The following is a 13,523-nucleotide window of genomic DNA, read 5'->3' as shown; positions in this document are numbered from 1 at the left end:
ATAGATTTATAGAGATAAATGTCCATTTACTGAGGCCAGCTGTAGCGTATCACCGAACCATACCTGCGTGCCAGGGTGGAGGAACCGATGCCGTCGGGGGAGCGAATGCTCTTGCTGAGGGCCGAGTGGATCTGGCTGAAGCTGGGCCGCTCCGTCCTCTCCTTCTGCCAACAGTCCAGCATCAGCTGATGGAGATGTGGAGGACAGCTAACTGGAGCCGGCAGCCTGAAGCCGTCCTCGATGGCCTTTATCACCTACAGGAGGAAACACAATCAATATCAGGTTAGACATTTTCAGAATAAGTGATTTTCCAAGTATTTACATGATAAGTGGATAAATGCCTCAGCAAAGGATGGGGGGGGAGTGAATAATGTAGGGAAGTGCTGAATGATAATTTTCTTTTCTCACCAATTACACCACAAACAATGAATAAGACACTAACGTCTTGTTTTTGGAAAAACTGGAACAAATGTGTGGAGCAAAGAGTTCGGCACAAACTGCAGTGTCTCCATGTCCCTGACTCGCATGTTGGTCTTTGTTTTCCCAGATTACTGACATGTGCAGTGTATCCACACCCTTTAATATTTTTCTGTATTTTGTCATTTGTTTTCTGTTATTTTCATACTGATATGGACCTATGTGATATTTTAAATTTCCTATTATACATTATGTTGTAAACCTGTGAATTAAAAACGGTTTAAAACAGAAGAGAAACAATAAAAATCCAGTATTTTCTTACAATTCCTGCGCCTAAACTATGAGTCTTAGGAAATGATCTGTCTCCATTCAGCATTTTCATTTAGTCCTGTGAAACCTCCCTGTATTCACACATCAGAGCAGGAGAGCCTCCCTGCAGACGTGTTCCTCCATCAGACTAATGTTGTCCCCTCATTCTAAAACCATTCACTATAACAGCTCACCAGAGATTTCCTCCGAAGCCTAAATCTAGGGACGTGCAATACATCCTTCTCCTGAATTACTCGCAGAAAACACCGTCCGAGGAGGAAATCAAGTTGGAGCGTGATCACAAAGACGACGTCCATCAGCGGCGTTATTTCCTAAAACGCTCGCTCTTACCTCAGCCCACCAGCCGCCTCACCCTGTGCCCCACTCCACCGTCCTCTCAGCCCCCTTAAGCTGCCATCTCGCTAAAGAGCATTCACAAAATGCTTTTCAGCGTTTGACATTTTGCATTTAATCAAAGCCGGTGCATAAAGGCCACGACGGATCACAGGTGGACGCGCCCGAGCGACAATTCCGTTATGATATAATGTATCAATTTAAAATGGATTAATATTCCCGGCGCTCTACAAGCTTGACCTCTGCCCCTTCAATTGGAAAGTTTGATAACACGGAGGACGAGGCCGAGCGGAAACTTTCCTTCTGCTTTGTGAAAGGGCAGCAGGGAAAAAACTGTCTTTAAAAAGCTCCCTATTCTTCTGCCTGCTGAATAACTCATGCATATTAATTTTTGGACATTAAAAAAATGAAACATTCTAATAATCCGTTGCTTTCTAACCATGCGCCCACCTGCATAAAGTGTACGCATTATTTTCTGGTGACAATCACTTGAGAGGGCATTAGCATTGAAGCTTTCGGACATGGCGAACAATAATAACTCTTAAAATGAGCGCTTTAAAAAATATATTTAACGTTAAATAACACTACAAAGAATACCTGCTCTCTCCCTCTCTCCTCTGACTTCCTTCAAGAGCTGAGTTAAAACCTTTTTGGGTTTATTGAAGGACAAAAAGGTACGAGTGACGACAGCAGAGAACCCACCCACCCACAGCGACTTGGAAATAACAGGTTGCGAGTGACAAGCGTCAGGATCCAATCGACTGAACAATCTCCTCCGCCCCTCAAACAGCGAGCGCTTTACATTTCCTGAAAGAGGCAGATTTATTTGAGTTTTTTCCCCAGAAGGGATTTTCAGCACTTTTAAGAGCAGGAAGGCACTCGGGGACCGGTGGGGGCCACTGGAAGGGGGTCAACGCGTCCTTACAAGGAAACAGGATTGGTCACGGAGCTGATGCAGACTTAAAAAGGGGGACTTAGGCCCTGGAAAGGCTTTCAGAGGTACTGCGGCTTCTTGACTCTCTTTTAATAAGATCCGAGCTCGGCGTGGATACAGAGTTCATTGATAAAGCGACTCCGGGGGAGGTGAAAGAGCGAGGGAGGCTGGTGAAGTGCAGATATTGGAATAAAAATGGGGAGAGAGGAATAGAGAGAATAGCTGAGAGAGATTAATACAAAGCAACCCTCCAATCTGTGTCCCCATCTCCCTTCCCAACTCACATCCTGGTTGCCCATATCCCAGTAGGGTCTCTCTCCGTAGGACATGACCTCCCACATGACGATGCCAAAGCTCCAGACATCTGAGGCGGAGGAGAAGCGGTGGTACTGGATGGCCTCCGGAGCGGTCCACAGCACCACGCTCTTCCCTCCGTGCTGGCGGACAGAGGAGGAGAAGGTAAGACACGGAGCACAAGGACGTGGAGAAAATGTAAAGCTCTAATACCGACTTTGAAAAGCTGCAGTAACATTTTTCACGAGATGAAAAGAGTCTCTCGGAAAAGTGGGTTTAGCCGGAGAGGAAACCAAAAATATCCACGGAAACAAGTCTTAATTATATGACTTCAACTGAACCTAACATGACACGTGTTAGAACTCATTTGGTCCGAGGCTCATTAAAAATAAAACCGCTACATGCACAAACTCCATGCCAACTGGCTTTGTACCACACTGAGGTTCATTAATTAGGGAAGTTAAAGTTTACATCCTGGCTGCAGAATAAAACATAGGCTTTCACATTTATTTCCTCTTACCAGTGTGGTGTAGATGGCCTCTATCTTGTCCTCCTGTAGAGGTCTGAAGCCGGACACCTTGCAGTTCAGGTTGGCGTTCACCAGCACCTGAGGTGGAGGAAACAAACTGGTTATATTCGGAGGATAAACAGCTGTCGGCTATATCCATACTTTGACGTTTTTGTTTAAAAACACGCCTGAAAAGGTCCAGTCACGTAAACTGGGCACGTGTTCACCTGAAGCGTCGTCTCCTACACATGTAAACAGTTGTGTCGTTGTAAAATCTAGAATTTAACTGCACAACATCTGTTGGCTAAGACAACAGCGCTCTACACCGGAGGCCGAGGCTGATGCCGGTTGTTTTCTTCTGGTAAAGGGTCACGTGATAGCAGCCGGACGAGTCAGCGAAGGTTACGTCGTGACCAGAAAGATCTGTCGTGAGTTTCTACGTCATGGTTTCCTAACATCTACGTTTCTGACCGTCCAGACTAAAACGTGGCCTTCGAGTTTTCAAGTTTTAAGACAGGGTCAGCAGTGTTTTCATACCACTCTTAAACTCTGGAGGAGTGTGGACGCCAGGCGTGTCCGGAGCAGAGTTGCAGAGTTGATGCCCTTTCAAATGAAAATGCAGTGGTGGGGACGCAGCCTGCGATGTCAGCACCCAGTTGGGCAAAGCTCTTATTGCACCAGGGGCCTGACTGATTGTTTGTGAGAACAAATGGTCTTTCCACAACGTGATCAGTGCATTTGCAGTTTGACAGATGGGCTCCTTTAGGAAGAAAAAAAAAAAAACTCAAACTCACCCGGTGAAACCTGAGTGTGACAAAACGGTTTTGACAGCTTTGTCTTGTCATTTTCAAACTTCACTCAGTTTCACTCGTTCCTCAAATAAAATCCTGCAGCTGAGTGATTGTCGAAGATGTTTGCAGACGAGGACAAATTGCGTTCCTGCGATAACCCACCTGCGAAATCCGTGCAATAGCCCGAGACATATACATCACGCTGCACCCTCTCCTCCATCATCTCCTCCCACCTGCTCCCTCACCTTGTGTGCGGCCAGCCGTTTGTGGACGAAGCCCATTTCGGTGAGGTACTTCATCCCTGATGCCACCCCGGTCAGTATATCCATCAGCTGCATTACACTCAGCTGGCCTTCGTGTTTCTGGAGTCATCGGGGGGGAGAGAAAGGGAGGAAGGAGATTAGAAATGAAAGGAGAGGGAGAAAATGATGGAGGAAAGAAGCGTATAGAATACAGAGATTGAAAAAAACTAAACAGGGAACACATCTGTTAGTACGGCACAATGTTGTGCTCACTGAGCTGAATCCCTTTATTTGGAGAATAAAAACAAACAGGCCATTAATTCATATCATTATAAAACATGCCGCCGTGGTTCACAGAGCAGTGGGGCACAATTACAGTTTACAGCAGCTTACAGCATCTCTGAGCTGAAACACTCCATTTGTGCTGTTAATTACGTTACGTTTCCCTTATTGCTGTAATAAGCAAGTATTGCTGCCCTAGGACTGAGCCATAATAGTAGGGAATTCAGGATTATTACAACAAAATACCTTGTTTATGAGAGCAGAAGATTATAATGAGGGTTTATTCTGCATTTAAATTTAAGATACATGCAAAAAAAAATTTAAATAAAAGAGAACGTACCCTCAGGAAGGAATCTAAGGATCCGTTCGACATGCTCTCCACTATGATCATCATGGTGTTACCTGGAGAAAGAAAAGAAAGAGAGTCGGGTGTGTGAGCAGCTGAAATTGGGATAAAATTGTGGGAACAGGGGGGAAGAAAAAGAAATGGAGAGAGGTAATAGAGACAGAGACACGGAGGGAGGGGGCGGGAGGGAGAGATTAAAGTGAGTCCAGTCCACTTGGCAGCGCGGCAGACATTGTGCAAAGCCATTCTTCACCCACTGAACTGTGGTGAAGCCAGGAGAACCTGTGTGCTGCCCCGGCTGTCTCAGCAAGTTTAATGACCCACACACACACACATACACACCTGATCTGTGCACGACAACACACACACACACACACAAGCCAACAGCCCAGGCTTGCACGGCAACACACACTACACATGTGCACAACAGATGCATGCACCCACACACACACACACACACACACACAATGTGCCCAGGCACAGATGGCAGAAATCCAGCGCTGTGCTATGAAGTGCACAGAGGAGGATAATAAGAGCGCAGCAGTTGGAGGAAAGAGGAAACAAGGAGAAAGTAGGAGAGGAGTATGGAAGTGCGATACTGTCAGGAACAGCTTGATAGATATGTAAACAACTTAGTATCTGAAATTACATATCCTGAGATACGCTGGGCTGTAAATCCCCACAAACTGTGCAGGCGTGTGTTAGAAAAATGCTAACTTTGTAATATAATATACACAATTCATGGTTTGGCATGTATTACACGGCCCCTGGGCACGAAGCTATTTGCAGAGGTTACCGACGACACCCGAGAACCGTGAGTCAGCACAGGGACGGCGTCGTGTAATACGCCAGCCGTCTTGTAACTGGTGGGAGTCGGAGGGCGAATCAGTGGCGTCGCTCTGTGTTGGGCTGACAGACACGTACAGGCTACGAACACGGATCGTTTGTGTCACACGGTTCGCTGCTAAAGAAGACGTCGTGTTTTCGAAGACGTCGAGTAAGTTGGCAAATCCTGACAGAAATGTAGAGGGAGGGAAAAGTGAGGGAATGTGTTTGACGGAGAGAGCGAGAAAAATACATACTCGTAATCTTCTAAATGTGTAAAGAAAGATGGACAACACATTTCCACTTCTTCCCTCTATGCAGAAATAAAACCAAAATATCCCCAGATAGGAACGCTGCTGTTTTGCATCAATGAGAATTACACTTGACAGGTGTCAGCTGTCAATCATGACGCATCAGGCTGTCTTCATAGCATGAAGTACATTTTTACTTTTTAGTTTTGCCCATGTCCCATCCACTAACATGACCCGTAATATGTCCTATACTGCAGTCAGCCACCAGGGGGCAATCAAGACGCTGCGGCTTGACTTTTGGGGAGACGTCATGTCGTCCATCTTTATATGCAGACTATGGTGGAAACACACAAAGACTGAGATGTGGTCGTTCATTAATTTTCTATTAAGAAAAGAGTTCAAACAAATACAAACACCTGAGATCAGACAGATATAAACTCAACATTGTAAATAAAGGTATTTCGGAGATTTGATTAAATCTGATCACATGTAGCTCTGAGCTTCATCCTTGTGAAATCACACATCACGTCGGTCACTTCCTGTGTGTTTCTCCCCTGAGGTGACAAAATACTTCCTTAAATGACACAAAACCACATTGTTGCATGACCTTTAATCTCATTTCCTGAAATCTGTTGGTGGAGCAAGTGCTGGATAATGCAAGAGGACACACTCACTTCTCATGTGGACCTGAATGAATTAAAGCATGTGGGGATTAGGAGGAGGAGGAGGAGGAGGAGGATGCTGTTTGCAGGTGGGCTAAGTGGGGGGGTAAGTGATGTAAAGCAGGTGATTTGTAGTCAAATAGTGTGTGTGTGTGTGTGTTTGTACGGATGTGTGATTTTATGCCAAGTGAGGCAGGCAAGCAGGTGTGTGTGTCAATAATAGTGAAAAAGAAGCGACCATATGGGATCACCTTTTTGTGTGAGGAAAACATTCATGTGAGGTGTGTGTGTGTGTGTGTGTCTGTCTGTGTGTGTGTGTGTGGTGGGAGAGATTGGAGTGGATCTCAAGGCCCCGCTGGGTCTCTAGCACCAATTACTGTACCCTGCACATCTGCTGCCATCCTACTGAGCACAGAGTGTGTTCGGGCACTGTGCCACACACACACACACACACACACACACACACACACACACACACACACACACACACACACACACACACACACACACACACACACACACACACACACACACACACACACACACACACAGCGCATCATTCCGGCAGTAACAAAAACTTCACAAACTCTTTAAAGCTTCTCCCTTCACCTGCCTCCATTCCCATTAACCTCTACCTCATCTTCTCTGTATCTCATGTCTCTTTTCTCCGTCCCCCCCCTCCTTCAACAATCTTTTTTTTTTTGTTTGTTTCCTCTTCCTCCCTCCGTCCCGTTTTCACTCAAGAACCTCAATTGCTATCTGTCAGCGGAAAATGGGCCTTGATGTGGCTCGTCTGCCGGTAGCGGACATCTATCCACACCGACTCTGTCCTAACTCTTCCTCAACCATCCTGCCGTCCCTGCCCTCTCCGCTGTGATCACTGACCCCCTCCACGTGTGTGATATTGAAGTGGTCGGAGCGTCCCGGTGCTCGTTCCGATCCCCCATCCCATCCATCGCCTTTGCTCCAACTCCGGTTTCCCTCTCCAGAGGTGATGACCCCATCTGAAGCCGTGATACCGAAATAATGAAATTCCAATTCCCTTATTTCTTCTTCCTACGGCTCACTTTCCTCTAGCAATGAAAGGGATGAATCCCCTTTCTGATACCGGAGGTGGTCAAACTCTCCCACTCCTCCTATGATGGCCAGGATTTGTTCTCCTCTGTGCCCCCCCCACCCCTTCTTACCGGTGGTGATGACGCCTTCCAGTCGGATGATGTTGGAGTGGTCAAACTGCCCCAGGATGCCGGCCTCGCTGAGGAACGAGCGGCGCTGTTTGTCCGAGCAGCCGGCCCTTAACGTCTTTATGGCCACTGGCAGCTCTCTCTTACTGGGCAGCTTCAAGCAGCCACGGCACACCTCCCCAAAGTCACCTGTAGGGGGAGATAGAGAAATAGAGGTCATGATCCCGATTGATTTTTCTTCTATTGTCCACATGCATTTTTTTCTCGTGGCCCGAATCTTCTTCTGTATAAGGAGCAACCAGAAAGAGTGGAGGAAAAAAACAGGTTAGACTGATGACATGGAGTTATATCTGCACAAAGATCAAAAGAAATACATGAATAGAGGTGAAGCGGGGGGGGGGGCAGAGAAATACAAACATATTGGACGAGAAAAATAAGATGACGCAAATGAACAGACACGACTGAGTGAGAGAGAGAGAAAGAGAGAGACACGTGAAATACAAAGGGATCAAAGAGAGATGAGAGATTAGGTTCGGTGCAGGTGAGACTGTGGAACGAGATACGAGGCAAATCAAACAGCCGAATCAATTTTTGGCAAAGTTTCCAAACTGAGTGAAGTGGCTTCTCCGGTTTGTCTCGCGACACGCTGAGTGAAGATTTCTGCAACTGTGGATCGTCTCCGCTTGCTGCCTTTGCTCATAATGTGAAAACAGGGCGAGAATTATTTTAGCTTTTATTGCAATTTGGGCTGAAAAAAGTCATAATTTGTTATTGTTGAATAAACTCCTCACTAATTGTTTTTTACATCCCAAACATGGTGATTATATTGAATGGATTCATTTAAATATAGCACATTTCTAAGGGTTTTAGATTACAGATCTCATTTACACACACATTCATAAAAGCCACATTGTCTATCATTCACACAAATGGCACAACCACTCAGTGTCTCGCAAAAGTACACTTTGACATAGAAACTGGGAAATTGAACCATCGACCTTTCCGATGAGTGGTCGACCTGCTCTGTACAATCTGAGCCACAACCACTACTCTTCAAATTGTTCTTCAATGTCAAAATGGGCACACGGAGACTTTTCACTTGTCATCCGGTGGAGACGGTTGTAAAATGTCTGCTCTGGAGGGAACTTTTCTAAAATCTGAAAAATAAACACGAGGATGGATGACAGAAAGCCTTTGTTATGAACTTTGCATGCGAGTTAAAAACCTGTGGGCCTTTGTCAAGCAGTGGTGTCTAACAAATAAATAATATTGAAATATAAGATCCAGTGTTTGGAATTCTTCGGGTCCTTTGGGAACCTGACACAAACTAAAGACTAGAAGTTACAGTTACCCTGATCTTTGTTTCTTTGATTTTTATTATCTCTGTTTTTAATCTGGTGAAGCACGGAGGTTCGAATCCTGGTTCTGAAGGTAAAAAGGCAGATGCAAATTGGGGTTAGGTCTTTGTATGTTTGCTGGCCCTGTGATAGGCTGACTGTGGCTGTGTTGGCCCAAAACGGATGAAAATACACCAGAGCCAGGAGACTTTGGGCTTGTTAGCCTGCGGATATTAGTCCTGATTTGGCCTGCAGACTTTGGATAGACTCTCTGCTGCAGTTCAGTCATGTGAGACCACCTAGAGTACCTGCTGATGTAAATGTATAAAGTCTTTGTGTTGTTTTGTCTCCCGGTTGCACTGTCTCCACGCTGCACATCACCAAATATTGGAAAACTCAAAATACTGACATCTGCACCCACTACGGAAAATCACCTGGATGTTTTGGCAGTGTTGCTGAAGTGCACTTTTAAAAGAGAGAAGTGCATCAGTCTTTCTCTGTATAATCTCGTACCTGTGTGCATGATTCTCTCTATCTTGATGCTGGAGTTGTCCAGCTCCTTGGCGAAGGCGTGGACGGCCTGCAGCAGGTCTTCACAGGTCTCCGGGTCGATGTAGGTCCTTCGCGTCGGGATCTTAACTACAACGGTGCAGAAACACACAATAAAGATTAACCTTCATGAAAAACTTTAAGATATTTAAAGATGTTAAGGCTTGTCTTTATAAAAAGAACACACGATGAAAACAAGGAGTCCCTGCAGCAACAATCCACATGATACACAAAATGGATAAAAAAAGAACCCCCTTAGATTCAGATATCATTAAAGTGTGTGCGGGTAAAAATAAATACAGCGAGCTAGTCAGCTGTTTTGTTTGTATAAAGACATGTCTGCGGTCCCGGCGGTGTGCTCTCTCCGCACAAAGCAAAACACTCTTCATGTCGGCATCGCTTTGTGCTCGACTGAGGCTGCAGTCAGCGGAGAAATTGGTAGCTTTGCCTCCTCCAACAAAGAATTTCTCTCTGTGGCTGTGGTTGTTAAATTTCAGACCCAAAATGTTGTGTCTGGGAAGAAGCTCCTGCTCTTTGATCCGGAGACGGAAATCAATACCCAGAGTTCTGCCATTGATGTGTGAGATGGCTGAAACATTTTCTGCCATCAAACTCCACTTTAACCGCGGGCCCGCAGCAGAAATCTGAGTCTGACATGTTATCTGCAGTTATAACAACCAAACACAAGCCTGTAAACACACTGGCAAGTTTCTGATTTTGATTTAAACTGTTTAAAATGAGTTTTCTCCTCTTTAAAAAGATAAACAAAATGCTTCCGTTTATGGATTCACAACTTGTCTAATTCCGTGGTTTTGTTTGTGTTGACCTTGCGAGAGAGAGGGAGAGAAAATAGAGAAGAACTGAGATCATAAGCTCCAAGTTCTCAAGTGTGACTTTGGGTTTGGTCCACAAGGCTTTACTCAGATCACAGGGCTCTTGCACCAGGCCTTTTGTCTTTTCCTGCATGCTTCAGAAGTATTATCCCACTAACACACTTATGCAAAATAACACACAAACACAACATAATCTGCCGTCAGAAACTGGGACAGGACATAATAGACAGTAAAACGCTGAGGCGGCGAAACCTCAAAGTGACACCACGGTGCTCGACTGCTGCTTTGTCGTTAGTTTTAGAGTTTGCGTGCGAGTTCTCCCGAGTAAATGACAGGTCTGGAACCTCAGCATAAAGAAATCTAAAAATAATATGATTGTACGTCCTCAAATCACAATGTGACAGTTGATGAGTAGCCCAGGAAGTACAAACTAATATCCTGTAAGATCACACAACAGGGTTTTAAAGGAAGTTAAAGGAAACATATGATGCTTTTTCAGTGAATTATACCCAAGGAAATCTGTGAAAATGTCAAAAACATCCTTTGGGTTTCAGGACTGCACCGAAATATAATGGGTTCGTCTCCAACCCATACCTCAGCCTTGGTTTCCAGTTTAGAGCTAAAGTTTATTATGTCTCCTTGAAAACAGAGGCTATAATTCACACTGAATTATTCCAATCCACTCCACGAACAAAAAAAAAAGGTTACTTTGCCTAATTTGCTTAAATTCTTCCGAGGACTTTTAGAAAATCACTACTGTGACATTAATGAGACACAATTGGAAACTTCAGCTTACATTTCGAGCTGCGAGAGTTATTGACCCCCGACTGTTTGACTGTACACAACCAAACAAAAACAAACAGCCGTCCTCTCAGCGAGCTCCGTTTCCTTTTATCAACTGCCAGACGCCAAACAACCACCAAATAAACCAGCCGGCAGCCAATAACTATTAAACCAGTGAGGTAGAACTTTCAATTAGACGACCTTTGACCCTTGTTACTACACGTTATCTTTACTGGAAATCTTCCTGGAAAACGTCTGGGAGTTTTCCCAAAAGCGTGGCCGAGGCCCTGAAATGTGATTAGGGCTCCAGATCGACCTGAGGAATCCTATACTGGCTGCCTCATAACGGCTTATTGATCCAACACACACACACACACACACACACACACACACACACACACACACACACACACACACACACACACACACACCAGTACACAAATAAAGCCAAAAGTACAATTATGAGGCAAATGAAACCTTTTCTATTCAGGGCCAGGGCTGAGTGGAGGATCGAAGACTCTTTTCTGTCAAATAGGGTTTTTTAAAACTTAAATGCTGTAGCTTAAAACCAGCTGTGCGGTACGTACACACACACACAAACACACACACACACAAACACACGAAGGGGGCGCTCACATGCCGCAGAAGATGAACAATAAATGTCTGCAATCGTTGTCACACATTTGACCCACACACACACAGACACAGACACACAGACACCAGACACACACACACACACACACACAGGCTCTGTGGCTGATTAGTTTCAGGGTTAACTGTGTCACAGCCACGAGCGATTGAGGGGAAACTGAAGCACATTCACACTCCACTGGACAACAGGGTGGGCATATTTAGCCCCAAACATTTCTGCCGTCTGACTGGGGATGCTTTCTAAAACTGCGCGGTTAGCCGACGCCGCGGATGAGTCTCTCCTCCGCCCACCCACCCCCACCGTACGTTTCTAGGTCACTCACTCCGACATAACACTAATGTTCTGAGCAGTGTCACTTATGATGAGTCTCTCCCTCCCTGCCAACTCACCTCCTCACTCTCCACTCCTCACACACTCATTTCCTCTCCTTTATTCCTCTACATTATTACTCACACACTCATTTAGCCGCTGGTTCTCCCCCTTCCCGTGTCCCTCCGTGTTACTCTACGGCCGGGGAGTGTGTTGGAAGAGTTTGGCAGATGAACAGATGGATGGAGGAGATTTTTTTTTAAAACCAGGCGGACATGACACTCACACACACATTTCCTGTTCTCGGACAAGGTGGACCTGCAGCCCAATGAGAGTGTGTTGCACCGAGTTCACCATCCCAGAACAGGAAGTGGACTCCAGAGAGCGTGTGCGGATAACGAGAACAAAAGAAGTGTCACTGTGTCTGTTCATGTGTTTGAGAAACAGGCCAAAAATACCTGTCCGTGTGTGTGTGTCTGTGTGTGTGTGTCTGTGTGTGTGTGTGTATTTGTATGTATATTGCGTGCTTGTCAGCTGTTGGCATGTCTATGTTTGGGCAGATTTAATTCCGAGCCGCATGGCTTTGGCTCATTATTCATCAGGCATAGTGCTCCAAACCTCTCCAGAGGGCTCAGCATGCTGGGAGATTAAACAACGCAAATGAGCACGAGCACGCACACGCATGTACCCCCATCCCCCCCCACTCACTCTCACTCTCTCACACACACACGTGCACACTCATCCACCATATTAGCGGAGCACTGGCACGCACAAAACAAGCAGAGATATGTCAAACTACTTCCATTCTGTCACTGCCAAACAAAAAGCCTATTGAGGGCTTTGTGAGCGGAGTTTAAAAAAAGCAGCATTTACAACCGTGTACGACATCGTGTGCAACAACGACATTTAACGTGGTCTTTTGGGAGGAGAGATCTCTGCTGCTGCTGCTGCTTCCTGACTTTTACTCCCCGTTTTTTCCTTCTCCCCCTCCCCCCCTTCTTCAGGTCTTTATCTTTCCCTCCTCTGGATTTCAATCTCTCTCCATCAAACTCAGCCGCACACACACACCACCTAATGGAGTGTGTCAGTGTGCTCAGAGCCGGCTAAGCATGCACTCAGAATTAAGAATTAATGCCGTGACACTGCCTAATGCCTCAAAAAGTCATCTGCGAAGCACACGCGTGTCGCATGACTTCGTGCACAGGGAACAGGAGAAGACAAAGCATGTATTGATAGTTCCTCGCCCCCTGTGAGCAGTGATTGAACATGAACAAACACAGTTTACACACAAACACACACATCTGGGATTTAATAGAGATCAGCGTCGTCACTTACACTGGAAGTAAAGTTCCTCGTCTCCCTCCTGAGAAGCTTTGCTGTAGCCACATTGTCTGGAAAGAGAAATAAAGACGGCATCACTCAGTGTTTTGTTTTTTTTAAATCTCAGCTGGCAGACACAAACAAATAACAAGCATCAGACGCTGTTTATCTTGCAACGTAGAAGGTTATACGGGATGTACAATAAGTGAGATGAGAGCACGCTAAGACAGGAGTATTGACAATGGAGATGGAGAGGACACGGAGAAAAGGCCCCTGATGCGACGGCACTGATGAGCAACACAAGGATCTGAGGCTGAATAAGTAGAAATCCTGCCTGATTC

At 45.6% G+C, this 13,523-nt stretch overlaps 1 protein-coding gene across 1 annotated transcript in view; it reads right to left on the bottom strand.

Annotated features, from left to right (window-relative positions):
• The window catches only part of LOC118125153 (ephrin type-A receptor 7), a 136,327-nt gene that overhangs the window by 4,740 nt on the left and 118,064 nt on the right, over positions 1-13,523 (bottom strand). The window contains exons 9-16 of the mRNA XM_035183528.2: positions 13,198-13,253; positions 9,250-9,375; positions 7,403-7,588; positions 4,472-4,533; positions 3,853-3,969; positions 2,829-2,915; positions 2,299-2,451; positions 64-254 (exon numbers count right to left, since the gene is read on the bottom strand). Coding sequence (XP_035039419.1) covers positions 64-254; positions 2,299-2,451; positions 2,829-2,915; positions 3,853-3,969; positions 4,472-4,533; positions 7,403-7,588; positions 9,250-9,375; positions 13,198-13,253 — 978 coding nt within the window. The remainder of the gene's footprint in view (positions 1-63; positions 255-2,298; positions 2,452-2,828; positions 2,916-3,852; positions 3,970-4,471; positions 4,534-7,402; positions 7,589-9,249; positions 9,376-13,197; positions 13,254-13,523) is intronic.

This window comes from Hippoglossus stenolepis, chromosome 17 (genome assembly GCF_022539355.2).
Source record: "Hippoglossus stenolepis isolate QCI-W04-F060 chromosome 17, HSTE1.2, whole genome shotgun sequence".
Classification (NCBI taxonomy): domain Eukaryota; kingdom Metazoa; phylum Chordata; class Actinopteri; order Pleuronectiformes; family Pleuronectidae; genus Hippoglossus; species Hippoglossus stenolepis.
This window is presented reverse-complemented; position numbering and strand designations above follow the sequence as displayed.